General features: G+C 34.5%; 2 protein-coding genes across 3 annotated transcripts in view; both read left to right on the forward strand.

Annotated features, from left to right (window-relative positions):
- Positions 1-19,857, forward strand: part of LOC149425491 (guanine nucleotide exchange factor DBS-like) — a 232,003-nt gene that overhangs the window by 17,639 nt on the left and 194,507 nt on the right. The gene's annotated exons all lie outside the window — the stretch shown is intronic.
- Positions 12,792-18,621, forward strand: LOC149425492 (uncharacterized). The gene is made up of 4 exons (XM_089651140.1): positions 12,792-12,969; positions 13,299-13,581; positions 15,445-15,714; positions 16,433-18,621. Exons 2-4 carry the CDS (start codon positions 13,318-13,320, stop codon positions 17,471-17,473), a joined length of 1,575 nt encoding a protein of 524 aa, XP_089507266.1. The 5' UTR covers positions 12,792-12,969; positions 13,299-13,317; the 3' UTR covers positions 17,474-18,621.

Here is a 19,857-nt window from a genome sequence, read left to right on the forward strand (position 1 = left end):
AATGTTGCCAACGTAAAAACATAGAAACTGCTATGTAACTTTTAATATTACAGCGTCATGGCCCCATGTTCAGTATTTGAATCAGTATTTTTTGTAATGGTATCACTCAATTGCCAGGGCTCCTACCAGGGAGCAACTTGACAAATGTAAATTATCTCTCATAGCGAGGTTGAGGACCGACTGATATTTGATGCTTATGAAAAAAAGATGAGTGGAGATAGTAGGAAGAATGTTGCAAAAAAGCATTTAAAATGCAAAATGCAAAATGGTTTTTAGAAAAGCATTTAAAATGCAAAATGGAAAATACCCATTTTGCATTTTGAATTTCCATTTGAAATGGATTTATTTGAAATAAAGCACATCTCTGATAACCACCCCGATAACCACCGTTCACCCTAGCACATAATTGTACATATAATGCACAATTATAATGTACCTAGATTTACAGATTTATTACCTAGATGTGTTACTTTCGCAGACCTCGTATTAAAAAGGAAAATATACATTTATACGATATCCATTAGTTAATGAAACCACATATTTTATCCAATCATTTGCTGATTTAGCCTTATCGGTTTTCTGAAAGGGTTTCCGTTAATTCATTAATCTGGGTTAGCATTTTTATTCCCAAGTTGCAAATGCAAGAGAACTTGATAACAAACATCAGATTATCACAAAAATTATTACATTATAATGACTTTCTAATTAAATCATAATAATTTCGGTGGTATGTCTGTGTGTAACTCCTGTCCAATGAACTCTATAAATGATATTGGCTTTTGATTTTCAAAACTGGAATTGATTGTGGGAATTATGCAGACAAGCGATAAAATAATAGTTAATTAATTAGTAGATGTCGTAATTTTTCACGTTTACTAACGGTGTTCATTGGAAAGGTAAATTTCTGATCGTCTTTTGAAAGGCAATGATCCTGAGGCAAATATATGTTTGTGATTACTCTTATGTTTGCTTCACTCAAATGTAAATTGCTAACCTCGATACAGGCTTAGTCCTAGTGAGGTTGATTTTTATGAGAAAAAAAAGTGTTTTATGTATAGTGAGATGCAATAAATAAATATATTTTTAATACTTTCAGCTTCACAAATCCTACAATTAAAATTACCAGTGATTTTTAACGGGTCTGCGGTGGTTTAAAATAATCAATATAAATAAAAATGTAAATGTTCGTTTGTTCACAATCTCTGAAAGATATTCACCGATTGCTTTGAAATTTTGACACAACTTTGCATTCAAATACGTGCATGTTTTTATATACCTATATTATATAGATGTCACCTGTGACAGGTAAAAACAGCGCCATCTGTTACAGGCGCTATTGTTTCTCTATCTGCACAGACAGTCTGAGACACGGCAACGCGTGGCGGGGTACAGCTAATAAATATTATTATTTATGGTAAGCGATAGTTTTTCGATATTTTTCTCAGTCCTTGTTTGAGAAGCCATGCAATAGTGTATTATGTGCATGTTGCATGTAATGCAGAAAATGAACTTGCATTGTAAAGGATTACAGAACATTGATCTTTATTTTTTTAATAATATTATGTTAACTTATTAATTTTTAGTAAAAAATCTCTTTAATTTGATTTTGAATTCGGACATCATAGTTTAAATTCAAATTGACATTGTGCACCTCGGTTTGATTTATTTAATTGACCTTTTATAATATTGTATTCTTCAATATGCATGTATAGTATTGCTAATTTATTACGAATAATAATTATATAATAAATAATAATAATTATTATTTATTAAGAATAATTATACTTTTTTTTAATAATAATATTTTTAATAAATAAAATTATAAATTTATAATTAAGAATTAATTAATTATTAATTACATTTATTAAGAATAATATTAATTATTTATTAAGGCGATGCACTACGTCGTGTAATATTTTAAATTAAGCCGCTATCAATAACAACCCTTACGTAGATGGCGATAAGGTTTAAATTCCCGCTTAACACCATCCGCCTGTTTTGATTTATGCAAGAAAAAAACATGGCCAAAAAGTGCCTTTTATTTTATTTTGTGGATGTTCAGGCATAAATATTTAAAAAAATTTCGATCATTTTATAAATAACTTAATTTGCCACATTATACAATAAAATCATAACCGAAAATGGGTTTGTAAGTAGGAGATTTTGAACTTTAAAGCAGTTTTCATAGGTCTTATACATTATTTTCTGGGCTTATAAAAAGACTTACCTAAAAATACTTGATTATTTCAAAGGCCAAGATGTATTCTACTCGCAGTATTTAATTAAAGCATCTGAAACATTTCTAGGCGATCAAATTTTCAAACCAAAAACACATGATTTTGGATTACTACGTATGGCATCGCCTTAAGAAACAGAGTTAAAAAATATTAAAATTATTCTATCTTATCTACACTGAATTCATAATATGACCTAGATTTGCTTTCCACGTAGAGTTGAAGTTGCCGGCAAACAAAGTTTTGGCGCCCCTTGCCAAGACTTACGGACACGTAGAAAAATGAGTATTACTAATTTATTAAGAATCCCTTCAAATTGTTGAATTGTAGGCCGTTTACTGATAAACTTTTAGTTAATTCCGAATGTATCGGAACACGTGTTCATGCACCCGCGTTTGTCTTATGACGACATTCGAAGGCAAAAATGTTAGCATTTTTATGAAATCCAGCGTCGTGATTATTATACATTCATATTTTACTAAAAGTTTAACGGGAAACCTATCAATTCATTCGTCAAGGGCCTGCAATCTCGTTTTAACCAGATTACAAATAATATGAAGGGATTCTTAATAAATTAGCAATATTTTTTATCGGCAATTTTTCTCCGTTTGGTTGTACAAAGATGGTTTTATTAGCTGACAACCTTTTTACCGACCATTCCAGATCATCCCCAGGAAAAGATGTATATTTTCTTCTTCCGAGTATGTTATTATTTATTATTATACTCGTATTATGTTGTGCGGGGTGTACACAACAGGTACACAACTCGCCATATCAATTAAATGCGATACATATACAATGCATATAAGACCAATATTTAAAGAAACCTTTCTTTAAAGTTCAAAAAACGTTTATTTTAAGAAACATTAATCTTTAAAAAAATAATTTTCAAAAACATTAATTAATTTTAATACATGATGTGGTATCCCTGTATTAAAACACTTGGGTCGCTACGTTTGGTGACTTAGTTTTCCTGGGTTCCCCGGGTGAGGTTTGTCTAGGTCTTGGCGGTGGATTCGTCTGCCCTCCTATTTAGAGACTGGTTAAAGGAGACCATTTGATCTATCCAGCAGGCCTCTTTCGACCCATTGCCTTGGATCGCAGTCGGAGGGATGGATTGATACGTCCTTCACTCCTGGATACATTGATCCCCAGATTCCTAGCCACCCCTCATACCCGTTTCCTTCCAAGGACTTCCTGTCCTTACTTTTCTTAAAAAGACCCGCAACACAGCATCACCAAAGAAGGCGTAGGCCCGTGTGTATGTGTGGAGCTAATGTAAAAAAAAACTTTTGAAAAAATACGGAATGTTATGTACCTAAATAACTACTTCATACCCGTTCATTTACCGTATTGATTATTGAATTTACCACTAACTTGTAGATAGTTCACTTCTTGACCACAAAACATCCCGTTAGTAGTGTTTAATTAATTTACCGATTTATCGGCTATTAAATTTAAAATTTTCTGGAAAAGCTTAGTGGGAATATTTTACTCATTTACAGTTCCGATAGGGGATTCCATAGTTCTAACCTAACCTAACCCAACCCATTCAATTTTACCATTAAGATATCTATTTTAAAATGGTTTGACTGAAGTTTGAACCTTCCTACCAAGGAACTGGAGTCGAAAACTCTGCCAATGAAGCAAAATATCGATTGGATAATACTGACATTTATTGCATATTTGCCACCTTATGCATATTTGGGGCCTTAAGAAAAATAGGGAATATTTCCCAATTAATTGGAATTTTTACAATCTTTAATTACATCTGTATTCTGTAACTGCGTAATTATTCTTCATTTATATCCATCAATCCATAAATATAATATCATGACTGAAAACCGTAAACCGTTTTATATTCCGTTAATTAAAAATCGGTAAATTCTAATCGTCTTTATCGCTGATCAACTCCACTTACGGCGTGTACTTGTGTAAAAAGTAAATGTCGTGACTGAAGATTATTAAAACGTAAGAACTTCAAATCGATACGTGTAAAGCTCCTTTTTACATTGAAAACCTTGTGACCTAGAACTGTTATAAATATCGCTCAGAGTTTAGCAAACTTATTTTCTTTTACAAGTCGACTATGGCTTGCAAATGAGATCAGTTCAAACGTGATGGGCCTTTTCATGGGACAGATGTTTTATCAATAATGTTACTTTGAAAGTAGTTTTGTAAGTTTAATATACGTCCCATTCTTATTTACGTTATTTTTGTTGTTATGAGTTATTACACGGAAAAAATTATCATGTTAAAAAGCGATAGCAAACCAATTTCCTGATAAAATGTCATTCAGAATATATCGAAACACTTGTTCACGCACGTGTTCTTGCCTAATAAATATGACGGAATGCAACAATATCAATATTTCTATGAACTCCGTCAATTAATTATTTTAAGGCGAAGCATAATGCCAAATCACTATTTTGATTAATCTTTATAACGAATTGGTGTACATTATGAATACCAAAAAATATGCTTTAGTTAAATTGAAGGTTTTCCTATCGCTTCGCTTAAGTAGAATACAAATAAAAAATAAATTACTCAATAAAAAATATGAATGCAAACTACAATTTTTTTTTCAATAGAAATGTGTGAAAGCATAAAAGTAACAACATAAAAGTAAACAAAAATACAGTATTCTAGCTAGAATTATGTGTGACAGTTTCACTTGATTAACTATTAAGCTTTTTCATAAAATTATTTACAAAATAAATAAAAACCAGTTTTTTGCTTGAAATCCAACGTTTCTAGGCTCCGTTTGTCAAGCGATTTTAATGCCTATTACCTACGATATAAGGTATACCAAGAATATACACCTTTTTGGCTTGTAGCTTCCTCTTAAGGCCTGCAGTTCCGTTTTTAATAGGATTAATTAAAAATTAACAGTATTTCATCATTATTATCATTAACTTTTCTCCATTGACTTTTAAAAGAAGAAATTTACTTATCGAATGTTAGTGAACTTGAAATATTACGGCATCTCTCCAATGACATTATAAAATTACAAAAACGTTTTAATTATGGATGCGAATGAAACAGCTATATGAACGGCCCGCTAAAGTATGTCCACTGGACCTAGTTCAGCGAAACCACGCGCTTTATCTCAGTGACGTATCTTCACTCTATTAATTTAGCTAAGCATCTGTCTAACATTTCAAATAAAGAATATTATTAATTAATGAAATAATGTTGGTATCAAATTTATCGCTCGTCTGATAATGAAAAGTAGTTCTTATTTTGAAAATTAAAACTTCATTGAACTAGAATAATTTTTCGCAATACGCAGGAATACATATTCAAATCACGCACTCATGCACCGACAAACGAAATTAGTATATTTAACTACATTCTAATATTAAAAATACATTGTTTATATCTCTTTTCCACTTCTTTAATGTAACTTCTTCAAAATGTGTTATTTTTACTGGTATCTACCATCAATACTAATATTTTACTCATAAGTCGAGGGTTCAAATCCCGGCATGTAATAATGAAATTTAAATATGATTTAAGATTTTCACGGCTAAAAGTATTTTTGTTATTTGTTTTTGGGGTGTTATGCCGTGTTGCGCTAACTCCTTCTTTAGCCAACGTTTCGGACAGCATTGCAGTGTCCATCATCAGGGCGCAGAAACGTTGGCTAAAGAAGGAGTTAGCGCAACACGGCATAACATCCCAAAAACAAATAACAATAATGAAATTTATTTTCTTCATGTAAATTAGGGTATAGAATTATAGGTAAATAATTCAAATTAAATTTAATACTTGCGTCTCGTTCCAGTGTGGTAGATACTCACAGTATCTACATATTAAGGAGTCCAACACAATTCAATATTGCCTAAAATGACTTTAGATATGTTTAGTAATCAGATCTAAATAGCCAGGTAGGTACTTCTCAGACTTACTCTTCTTCTCCTCTTCGCACACTTCAATTTTTTAACATTTCCATAAAACAACAGGGATTCCTTGTTTAACTACTCTTTTGTGATACTCAATACGAAATTTCGTATAGTACGATTAAATTACGCATCTGCAGAATCAATAGTAGTTGGAAAACATTGTTTATTATATGTAGATCAGACATGAAGCGAAAAAATTGGTTCCGCTTTTTTACATCCAACATATTGTTTACCAACGCTCTAACTCAAACTTCCGAATCGGGTTTACGCGCACCGCTTATCGCGTTCTAATAGTGGAACAAGTTTCCACAAGATATTAGTACCTCCTGCTAACTTTACAATAAGCTGCCCGCAATCCGATGGTCGATTTGATCGGTCTTTGGCGGTAAGTGCTGTAATGTAAACTGAAAAGCAAATGACCCACCTGCCCCGCTATAAATAGTCCACTCCATATCAATTTTATGGGCAGCTTGCTGTGGCCCCCAACCGAGCCACCCTATGCCGAACTATGCCGTAATGTTCCATTTCCATGTAAAAATATACATTTTAACGATTTCATGATAAAACGGAATAGTGACATAAGAGAAAAGTACCAAAAAATAAAAACGAGAACACTGAACAGTGGTAAAGCAGACAAAATATAACAGTAACAACTTTGTTATAAAAATAGACGGGGACAAAACAGAACATTGACAAAATAGAATGATGAAAAAAAGAACACAAATATTAAAATATACACATTTTATCAGTTTCATGTCAAAACAGAACAGTAATAAAACAGAAAAATGATCAAACAGAATAGTGACAAAACTGAACTGTGAAACAACAGAATAGTAACAAAGCAGAACAGTGACAAAACTAAACAGTTTCACTGTAGAATCTTGCAATCGTACATAAATAAGATAGCAGCCGAAAATATTTGCGTTAAGAAAATGAAGATAATGTTGGTAGATCTCGGTCGAAGTATGATGCAGTTAGAAATGGTGGAAGTTGATATGGTCAAGGAAGAAGGGGTCCTGGGTTTAATTCCTATATGTAACTGCATCACTTTTTACATTTTTCGTTTAAGAGTGGTTAATATTGTCTTTAATGATTACATAATACAATTGGATGTTTTGACTCATTAAGTTATTCCACTATAGATTTTTTATTTCTCTTTATTTTTCATATGTAGCAAGTAACTAGGCTTATTTCCATATTATGGCAGTCATATATATTATGATTTAAATTATAATGTAAGAACTAGGAAAAATAATATTTTGTAAATAATAATAAAATATAAGAAAAAAAACATATATAAACCAAAACACAAATAAAATAAAGATTAAACTGAACGACAAAAACGATATTTTAAATAAAATAGAAATAAATATTACAAATTACCTAAGATTAAAATACACAAAATAAAATTATACCAATTATTTTATATAAGATAAAAGTTTAACGCAGATCAATCATGGTAGGTATAGATAACAATGTTTATGGTCACATTTGAATTTAGTGATATATGTGACATTATAATTTTAAATAAAACAATAACTTTTTAAACGCCACTCTGGTGTTAAATTTGACTTCAAGATAGTTTTTTTTATTGTTACTTCTTGTGTCACCTATTTTAAGTTCAACGTCCTTAACGCACAATGTGTTAAAATGCCACGTGTCGTTCTAGAAGTGAGCTTTTTCTTGCAGGTACAAAGTAACGAAGGTAATAATTTAATTCTTTTCTTCTTTGCATTTCTTTTATGCCACCTGTCTCCGACTGCCTGCTTAAAGGTCAACCTGTTTTCAGTGGTTGAACGTAAAGCATGTAGAAGCGATGTACGCATTGTGTAGCACTGTGGATATTGTACTGGAAATACACGGTGTCCGGATACTCGTAGCACAAGCGGGAAATTGGTGAATTTCCTACACACTTTTTTCTGCAGAGTTAAAAAAACTTTTGAGGCCGAGTCTACGCTTTGGCTCATTTTAAAATATCTTTAACCTTCTTATAGATGCCAATGGATGTAAAAAGCGAATCAACCTACACCACTGCACTCAAAGAAAGCTAAAAAAATGGTTAATAGATCAAGTTTTTTTAATATTAAAATCGTTCATAAATACATTAGTATCCATTGATTGTATGCATGTAATTTTTTTTTTTTTTTTTTTGTTATAAATAATATTGTGAAATTGATCTGCTGACGAACTGCTTTGTCAGTTTAGCGGGTGTTTATAATGAAGAAGTTAAATTACATTAAACAGCTAATATTAATGCCTACCGATTTTTTGTAATTTCACTAAAACTTCGGACTCGATTTACTCGAAAACGAAAGCTCAAATCAAAAAAGTTTCGACTCTAAAAGTGATTGTAGATTCTCCAGTTTCCACTTGTACTATGAGTATCCGGACACCGTGTATATGTGTGCATGTACCGTATCTACTGTGAATACACAATGTACAACTGTACGTGTGCATTTCTTGCCGTTTATGCAATTTTGCATCTCACGTAGGTACAAGTACAGCTACACAAGCTTAACTTTGCAGTCGGTGGCGTCGCCATTGTTAAAGAGTAGTAGATATTCTCAGTATCGCCCTGGTGAAAAACTACCATTCAGAATCGAAACTTTGCTTGACAGATATGTTTGGTGATCAGATCTGAATAACCAAGTATTTCCCCGCCTTCCTCTTCACCATCTCCTCTCCCTCCCCATACCCCTATTGCGGATTCCATAGTCTCACTGACTACATAAAGGAGAGTGTCTGTGGCGGCTGGGATTTAATTTTTATGAAATCTGTTATTATTTCGAGATTGATGAAATTTTGCACACTCGAGCTTCAAAACGAGTGGGAGGTCACCGTCTACGTGAGATTTATAAAAAAACAACCACATAAAACTGAGGTTTAGTGCTTCTTGATGAAATTTTGCACACTTGACATTCAAAATAAAAGGAAAATTAATGTCTGCCTCTGATTTCGAATAGCCCGGGCAACGCCGAGGACTCCAGCTAATTCTAAATAAATGAAATATGTCTGTGGAGATTAGATCGATGAAATTTTGCACACTTAACTTTCAAAACAAAGGAAGTTCACTGTCTACCTGACATTTCTAAAAACAACCCCCATCACATTTTCCCACCCCTTAAAGCAGAATGATGCCCGGGCAACGCCGGGTGCTTCAGCTAGTCATAGATAATAGAATCAGAGGGAAGTGTGCCGACTGTCGCCGAACTACGATCAAACTGCACGGACTATCAAAACGGTAGAAATGAAAGATACGCGTGTGTATGCCACTGTGCATAGATGTGATTTGCAGTAGTATGGGTGAACTTCTTATTAGTAGTGGTTCATGGCCGGCCTCACTTGTTTCAATTGTATATGGTTTCCATAATGACGAGGCATAATTGAATGCACAAAGCACAGATGCACATTCCAAAAATCTAAAATTTAAACTGATTGTGTGCACTATAAATAAATAATTTATTGCTGGCAGCGTAAACACAATAAAAGCTGAGAGATTCCTGCGCAAATAGCGCAATATATTTCCAGAATATTTGCTTTGGTTTCCTGCATTCACAGTAGTTGTTGCATAATGTTTATTTTTGAATCACACGTTTTCGTCGTAAAATCTATGCCGTGCGATTTGCACACACATAACAGATTTGACATAACTTGTATCCCTTTCGGTCCTGAGATTTTTTTCTTATTTCACTTTTCCTATTTTTCTTTTTCTATTAAGTTTATACTATGTTGAAAAAATAAAACGAAAATTCTAATATTAACTCATTTATCGAAAACGACCCACACAATTGTGTGGAAAATGTAGAATGGCGAGAAATTTTAACTTTTGTACCCACACAAACGTGATGGTCGGGAGCGATACGGTTATAATACTTATAATTCAGGCGGCCAAAATAAGTACTGTTTTTTAAATCCACAGATTTTTTATGTTTTTCTTTAAATTTTCCTTTCTAGAGTCCCAGCTGCTTATTATAGGACAGAAATAATAATATTTTAAGTTTTAAACAAAATAAAATTTATCCTTGATAAATTTATTACCGGAATTTTATTGTGTTGAAATAATGGTACCGCTCTTGTACACGGTGTCCGAAAACTCGTAGTACAAGCTGGAGACTGGTGAACCTGCATCACATTTGGAGTAGATTTTGTGGTGTATCTTTTTTTTACTAAACTTTGCGGAAAAAATCGAAAAAAGAAAAAGTGAGAAAAAAAACCAAATTTGTACTCTGATCGAATTTTGTTTTTTTTTCGGTACTCTATGTGATGTAGTTTCCCAGAAACCGTGTATTTTAAATTTAAAAAATGAATCTTCCACTATACTTAATTAATTGAAAAGCACCTCCACAACACAGACGAGCGTGGAGAACAATGAACAATCTCTGTAAATAAACTGTGTTTACATAAATAAATGTGGGAGAGGGAGGAGTTAGAGAAGAGATGGGTTGAAAAGTAGTTACCTGATATTTCAGATCTGATCAATGAACATAGCTAAAGCCATTTCGAGCAATGGTTGATTTTTAATGGTGGTGTTTCAGCAGGGCGATATTGACAGTATCTACTACACTGATCCATGTATGTATCTGTATCCACAATAGCTACAGTACCGACGCCCCCGACTGCAACGATGGGAGGTTGCTTTTGTTTTCTTATTTAGATAGACCTATTTATTTGTATGATTCAACTGTAATAATGATGTCATTAGGTCAACTGACACCTTCTACACGATTGTTTTACTTGTGAGATTCTTACGCGCTAGTTCAGCGTACGTATAGTTAAGCCAGGTTAAGAGGAAGCTACAAGCCAAAAATGTGTATATTCTTGGTATACCTTATATCGTAGGTAATAGGCATTAAAAACTCTTGACAAACGGAGTCTAGAAACGTTCGATTTCAAGCAAAAAAACTGGTTTTTATTTATTTTGTAAATAATTTTATAAGAAAGAAAAAAAGTGAAACTGTCACAGATGATCTTAGCTATAATACTGTATTTTTTAAAGTTGTTTCCTTTACGCGTTCATACATTTCTATTGTAAAAAAATAATTTTTAGTAGCTTGCATTTATATTTTTTATTGAGTAAGGAAAACCTTCAATTTATCTAAAGCATATTTTTTGGTATTCATAATGTAGACCAATTCGTTATAAAGATTAATCAAAATAGTGATTTGGCATTAAGCTTCACTTTAAAGGCCGTTGTAACCATACCTACGCCGTGATAATAAGTTTTCTCTATTCCCATCGTAATATTTGCACCGTTATTATAATAAGTAAGGGGAGCGTGTTTTTGACGTTATATGGGTGCACAAATTTAAAAACTAATGCCCTAATTCTCAATGTAAGTGATACATGCATCAATATTACGAGCGATCCCAGTCATAAGTTTAAATGTGGCTTGGTTAAATTTAATGATAAATAATGATCCCGGGAACAGAATGATTACACTTTAATGGGATGTTTTCCTGTGGAAACGATATGCGACCTTTACACTTTTACGAGTGAGACGTACCTACATCAAAATAATTCATAAAAAATTTCTTATTAAATTTAGCAGAATTTTTTTACAAAAGAATATTCTAACCGTTAGATGTATGATATTTCTTTATTATTTTTCTGTAATCCTGTTATCTGTGCTTGTAAGGCTCTCGACTAGCAATCCGGAGGTCGCGGGTTTAAATCCCGGCATGCGCAAGTAAATTTTATGTGATCAGTTTGTTTTATTTAACAATGTATTCCTTTATTGACCGGATAAATCAACAAAATGATAATTCATCACATCTTTAAAAAGTTATATAAAGTCATGGAAAGTGATGAAACAAAAACTTTATTAACTGGGTTAAGTAGGTTAGGTTGGGTTTAAATATTTTTTTATCGTTTCTAATGACTTTATATCACTTTTTAAAAGTGTGTTGAATTGTCACTGTGTTGAGTTATCATGGAACCGTATTCATTAGATATAATCATAGACTAAAATAATACATTTGCGGCACGTTCCAGAGTGGAAGATACTGTCAGTATCGCCCTGGTGTAAAACCACCATTCAGAATTCAAACGTTGCCTGAAATGGCTTTACCCGTGTTTGGTGACCCGATCTGAATAGCCAGGTACTTCCCAACCTTCCTCTTCCCCTCCCCGCTACCTTCAGCATCACAACATACCCCGATCGGGGATGTCATAGTCTCACTGGCTCCAGACGGTTGGGGGGCAGTTGGGACTCTTGTGCGGAATTCACATGAAAAAAAAATCATTAAAATGTCCTTGCGAAAAGTTACAGAGAAACAGCATTTCGTCTTGCTTACGTCTACTTGTTGTTATTTGAGAAAAGGGGCACCAAGTGTATACAGTTGTTCTTTTCTTTCATTAGTTCAAAAAAACTGAAGCGCCTGAATGGTTTTCTTTTTTAAATTGAACCTTTTTGAATATTCTTTTCTGAAGTTGTACAACATGCTTTAAACACAGTGTATGTATGCAGAATAATATTTGGTTTTGTTCGACTGAATATTCGCTGCGATACCATTACAAAGTTTTATGATATTATTGTATTTTTGAATCGAGCGCGATCTTCCGTACAATTTGAATTCCGCGCCGTGCAGTGTGCGCATGCGCAGATCATCGACAGTTTTGGCTTCGCCAAGCGGTAGGTACAGCGTCCGATTTTACAGACGGAATTCTTGAACGCCATATTGGCGTTCCTCCTATTCGTGTCATTTAGTGTTTATTATTGAATAAAATGTGCCGCGGGCCACGATTTTAGTGCTTCCATCCATTAATTATTAACTTGTGCGTCGTTTGCAGTGTAAAAAGCGACGTTTCGACTCGTTTCTGACGGCGAAAAGGTGAGTTGAATCCCGCTTTGTAACATGCCAATATGGCCTAATATTCAATGGGACTTCTGTTCGATATGCGATAATGATTCTTAAAATTTGCTGATAAGGTGGATAATTGCTTGTCCACCGAAAATAAGCTCCTCCTTTTATTTTACCGCAAGAATTTAAAATATACAAAAAGTTTTATGAAATCAACTAATTAGTACCTAAACCTTCTATATCTCGTAATGCACGTATTTAGTAACCAGTTTGAAGCAGTTTGGGAACGATATTAGCATGATTGATAACTATTTCTTTATGATGACAACTCATTCCTTTCAATGTTTTTCTAATTTCAGAAGTATGTTATGATTTGAAATGTCTTACGAAAAGATGGAAGTGACAAATAATGCTGAGAAGGAAGCCAGTGAGGTCCTCCATTCCTTGCTGTCGGTGGAGAGGAGAGGAATGGATTCCAAGGAAATAATAGTCTCCATCCCGAGTATGGCTTCCAGTGTCCAGGAATATAACACGGAGCAAGCCCAATGGCACACACCGGTTCTTGGACAGCACTCGGTGTTTACGTTGTCTGATTCCCAAGTCATCCAACAAGGAGAATATGGCCAACAGGGTACTCAACAGGTACGTTAATTCATTGATAAATTTTGATTTTGATAATATAACACGGAGCAAGCCCAATGGCACACACCGGTTCTTGGACAGCACTCGGTGTTTACGTTGTCTGATTCCCAAGTCATCCAACAAGGAGAATATGGCCAACAGGGTACTCAACAGGTACGTTAATTCATTGATAAATTTTGATGAATTCATTCAATCAATTTTTACTTACATTGACCATAAAGTTTAGTTATTATTGTGCTCAGTTAAATTTAACCTTCAATTTTAATATATTTTTTATCTGGTTTTGTAGATAAATATTATATAATGTTCAATATGTCCGCACATTGTTCTCTGTGCGTTGTACTGGTAGCTTAGATCTTATACTAATTTACAAGACATTCATACACAGATCTAGTGTCAGTATATCAGTTGCTTTTTTAGTTGAGCTTGTGCGATATTTACGACTGTCAAGTTACTCTCTGTTAGGAGCCTTGGCAAGATAAGCCTAGTGATACCATTACTAAAAAAATTTGCTATACCCACCCTGTCTACGAATGAACTAGGAAAAGGAAATATTTATGAACACACCCTACCTAAGTACAGAGCGACATACGTATCACTGCAATCGCTAGTGTAGAAATTGTGCGAATTCAAATAATCTGTGGATTTAAAAAATGGTTTGTTCATTCCTACTGTATGTCAAGCCGTACTCTTGTTATTATAGTGTCTTGTCATCACAGTACAAACTTTAAATTGTAAAGGGTACACAACACACTAAATCATTTTTGTAATAAATATGATTCAGTGTGGTTTTGGGTGTAGGACTTCTTTTAAAAGGGTAATAAACTTTTTTGTGGCATTTAAATGTCAATATCTGCAAATGGGTAGGCCCTACGATTTGTTAGCATTTATTCGAATGAGGGAAAGAACCACACAAGCTTTTTCCAGTTTTCCTAAAGAAATAATATTTACAATACAGCGTATTTTTCACTATCCAAGTTTGTCCAAGATTTTAGAATTTTTCTGCCCAATAATGTAAACACACAAATCGTTGTTACTGAATGGCAGCTAAATACTCTAACATTGAAATAGTTGAAATGTTAATTTGGCTTATTTTAACGTTCACTACCGATTTATGTCGTTCTCATTTTATCAATGTGGTGCCTCCAGACAAAAGTTGGTGTCATGTTTATGCTTACTCCATTTTTTAAACTTATTCAAACAAATAACGTGGCAGAATGAAACGAACAGAAACATATGCAACATTTGCAATGCTAAAACAACAATAATAATTAACTCTGGTGACTGGAAAAATGGTCAAGGAGAGCAAGTTAGATGGCGGTATAGTAACTAATTAAAAAATACTTACTATTAAAAACTAACTGTTGTTTAAGAGTAGGGGTCAAAACACACTAAGCTTATCGTGCGTTGCATACTGTGAAAAATATGCGACGCAAAATACGCTTAAGTATGTCTGTTTCCTCTGAAAATATGAAAATGTATTAAGTCGCGTAATGTACATTCTGAGAGACTGGAGACTGGCCGCATCGAACGCAAGATGCGGGCGAGACTTCTAGGCCCTATTACGCTCGACGTAACGACGTATAATGCGCATGGTGAGGTTGTGCGGGAGGATTTGAATGTAGTACGATGTGTGTACGTGTTTTGGCCCTAAGATAACCCAACCTGTCGGTGTACAAAGCTTGGGTCTCGAGTCGCGGCGGACTATGAATACCGGCGAATTATAGGGCTTGATTTGTGCTTTCAACTAGTAACACTAATAGCAGATTATAGTAGTCGTTGGATAATATATGCCGAGCGGCAGATTACTGAGATTCTACCGTATTTAGAAATGATTTCTATTTTGTCATTTTCTCATTTCAGGTAATATGGCAAGGCCACACAATACAAATAGAGAACGGCAACAGTGTCATCAGCAGCGATGCGGAGATTCTCCACGAGATGTACCCCATAGAGTCTCTTCAAGAGGAGGATGAAGATGATCCCGACAACAACAAGGAGGAAGGAGAGATGCTGGAGCAGAAGCCGATAGTGACAAAGAAGGGACCCGGCAAGAAGAGGAAGAAGGCAGCATCATCCGGGGATGAAGGAGTAGATGAAGATAGGAACAAGTTGGAAGACAATCCTCAACAGGTATGAAAAAAGAATTTAAAGTTACTGCAAAAATAATTATTGAAGCTTTTTTAATGGGGCCAAATTGTGTTCATGTTAATTACTCGCAAGCCAACAGTTAAACAAGTATCGTGGGATATTTTAATTGAGGTAGTTAGTCAATTTTAGACACACAAATACCTTAATTTGTTTGTACATATTGCCGCCAGGCTATTAATTTAAAAAAAATTAACATTGGTCTGAGCTTTGAAAATTCTCCGAATTAATTGCGAAATATTATTAACCTCTGGTTTTGTCAGTTTTTTTTATTCTAATAATATTTAATTTTTATCACTTGCGAGGTTTTAATATTCCAGTGAAAATAATCAATATCTAAGTATTATGTACTATGATGTGAGAAATGTGAAGATTCACAAAGAATGCAAGGAAGTGAAGATTCGCAAAGAATAGATGGTTTGTGCAGTAGATCGAATTAATGAAGAAAAAAGTATAAGGAGAATATATGATACGAATGCGAATGATAGAAGAAGTCGGGGACGCCCTGCGAAAGCATGTCATGATCAAGTGAACCAAATTCTTTAGTCGGGTCATGTCAAGAGTCAGAATAACAGAAAAGTATGTGAAGCAGAATGAAGCAAGGAGTGTGTGCGAAGATTGAGTTGTTTGGTGGTTGCAAAAATCGACTACTAGTTATGTCAATAAGCATAATAAATTGATGTAATTATTTGTGTGTTTTCAGGTAAAAACTAGAATGAAGAAAGGTTGTGACTGCAAAGACAGCTGTTACCGAGGTCTGCAGCCCGACAGTGTGTACAAGCACAGACTTAACATTGCCGAGTTAACCAAGAGCGAACACGACATGTACCTGATGGGGGTCACCATGGCCTGTCTAGCTAACCCCTCGGAGACCTCTCGACACAAGGCACGGCGCCGCCTCAGGGCATCCTACGTCTACCAAGGAAGGAGAGTTTGCTTAGAAGCCTTCCTGTATTTAGAGAATGTTACACACTATCAGCTCAAAAGGATAAGGCATCATGTTATAACACACGGTGTTGCACCTAGGATACACGGAAATATGGGCAAAAAACCCTACAACACTTTTTCATTGGATATTTACAAACACGCTACAGAATTTCTAAAAAAATATCTATTTCGTCATTCGGGAGGCACAAAAGATCTTAGCAAAACCATTCTAGTACAAGGAGATTCTAGGAAAAATCTTTTCGACGCATACAAAGAATATGGAGAGATGATCGAACCCGGCGTAAAGCTTATGGGCTACTCCACATTTAGGCATTTCATGAAAGAGCAATTCCCAAATGTTCGCTTTATCGGAAAGAAGGCGGAATTTGCGAAAGAAGCAAACGTTCCGTTCAAGAGTGGCAAATGTATGACGTATGATAAAAATAAAGATCCTCTCAGAATAGAAGCGGAGAAAGTAAAAGCGGAGGCGAAAAAACAAGCGAATGAATCGAAAAAGAATTCGTTGAGCATGCAACAACAGCTCAACCAGCAGGTTGTCATCCATCAGCAGCAACTTCAGGGTGTGCAGGTCAGTCAGCACCAGCAGGTCCAGGCCATCCAGCAGGTGGGCCAGCACCAGATGGTGCAGCAGATGACCATCCAAACCTCGGGGGAGGACTCGAGCTCCCAGCCGCTGGAGATCACACAGCAGGTGATCCCCTTAACGGTGGTTCAGCAGCCGCAGCAGGCCTACATCGTCACCCCTGTGTCGCACCTGCAGAGCGCCGTGCAGGGCACCTGGTACAGCCGACACTGAATCCTCGCAGCTAGAACGGAAAAGCCAAAGATTTACGGACCCAGTCCTTCAACTGCCAAGTTGCAAGCAAGGTCCGGAGAATGCCTCCCATGTTGAATCGCCATAAAAATCATTCTCGTTGAGCTGACGGAAACCACACGATTTGTACATATTTAAAAAGAATTTGAATGGAACAACTTTTCTCTAATAACTTTTGAAGGTTGGACGCATCAATTTAATATATAATTGAAGAAGAAGATAATACTAATAAATCTAAGCAAAATGTGAAACAGAACAAGACACAGAAAAATATAAAGATAACAATCTCAACTGGGAATCAACCCCAGGATATCTGTCTTACCGGGACAAAGTCCCTAACCACTCGACCATTGGGACCTAATTATTGTGTATAAATGATTTTTGTCAATCTCATATTTCACATTCAGAATTAACAATATCATCTTCTGGAAGTAATTTTTCCCATATTTTCGGCAGCTTTATTTTTGAATGATTACAAAGTTCTAAAGAATTGGTTTGTAACCTAGATAGTGTCTCGAATAAGCATTTATTATATATTTTTATTTATATAGAATACCTATTAAATTAATAATTAGGTCCCAATGGTCGAGTGGTTAAAGACGTTGTCCCAGTAAGACAGAGATCCTTGGATCGATTCCCTGTTGAGACCGTTATCTTTTTATTTTTCTGGGTCTTATTCTGTTTCGTTTAGATTTGTTAGTACATATTATCTTCTTCAATGATATTTTTTTTTTAAATTTATCTATCAGTTTTCGTGTATTCCTGTAAGTGTGACGACTTGTTATTTTTGTTACTGTCTTTTGGACATTAATATTTTTAAACTCTTTTGGGTGTACTTAGATAGCAACGAGCGGCAATAATCACGCACAGCCTTTAATTCTTATGTACTCTTAATGCTTTTATTACGTTCCAAATCTTTGCTTAAATTATAGCATAACTATGAAATGGGAAAGAGCACTTAATAATCTGTTCTCAGACTGTAACTTTGTGTTCACTTTAAGTGGTGTACACAAAGTTATATTATTGTATTTCCATAATATTGTGTACATTCAGTCTCTTCCAAATAATGTATATTTAATTTTATACTAAACATCACTCGTGATCTCCATCACAAAAGCAATAAAATTATACAAAAGCAATAATGATGTCTTATTTAAAAGATTAATTCTAGTACTACCTACCTTAAGCATGTGTGTGTTTTTTTGTTAAATATAACTTATATAAACAGTTAACTACATACCATAATTATATTGTTATAATAACCATAAAAACGTTTCTCAATCAGTGAACTGCAAAAAGGTTCCAATTTATTTCCATATATAATTTTTTTTTAAACTGCGACTCTTTACAACAAATCTAGATATATACCCCCTCATAGATAATAGAAACAAAGGGATACTTGATATGAAAGCGTGTCAAGTGTCGCCGAGCTATGACCAAAACACTATCAAAGGATCTATACGAAAGTTATGCTTATGTAGATACAATTTGCGATAGTATGGGTGAACGATGTTGGCGACACTTTTGTGCAAACGGTTTCTTACTACTAATGATTCATAGACCCTCTTTATTGTTTATATTGTCTATGGTACTCCCATACAGCTTTTCTCAATATGCAGCTTTTCTGAACATTAGTCTGTCAACCACAGCACAATTCGGAATTTTTTTTTAACCTTCCAGCGGGCGCGCTGTCGTAAAATTTACGACAGACGCGCCATATCACTTCCCCCACTTTTACCACTTAGTCGTAAGCATCGAGCTTCGAGCTAGGCTAGAGTCAAATCAAATCTCAAACATCGACCGCAAGATATAAGTGCTTTTCTCAAAGTTAATTACGGTCGGGCATTTGAACCGATAACGGAAGAAGAAAACAGAAGCTTTCCAAAATGCGGTGTTTGTCGGTTATGTGCACTGGATAAGAAAAGATCCTCAGCATCAATGAAGTGTTGCCGTTGCCAGTCCTTTACATGCAAGAACCATTCTTCAGTTGAGGTGGTTTGTAACAATTGTGAGGATGAGAATATTGATTCTTACTAAATAAGTCGATAAAATATTTTGTTTTGAAATACTAACACGTTTAGAGTGTTGCTTCGTTTTTTTTTTAAGAAAGTCAAATTTATTTATTTTTAAGTACTGCCTATTATCATTTTTCATAACCTTACAGAAATTCCCTAACATTTGTATAAAGAAACCACCACTTACATGGAGAAAACTCGATGATGTAAAGTTTACGACAAGCGTAAATTTTGTAGTTTGTCATTTATGCAATGCTTACATTTTTACTGTGAATTTTCGAGCTGACAGATTTCTGTATCTATTTGAATTCTTAGATATTATATTAACCAGTGATTGAATAAGATAATAAA

The sequence above is a fragment of the Hesperophylax consimilis genome, chromosome 3 (assembly GCF_061612785.1).
Source record: "Hesperophylax consimilis isolate HC1 chromosome 3, BYU_Hcon_1.0, whole genome shotgun sequence".
NCBI lineage: Eukaryota > Metazoa > Arthropoda > Insecta > Trichoptera > Limnephilidae > Hesperophylax > Hesperophylax consimilis.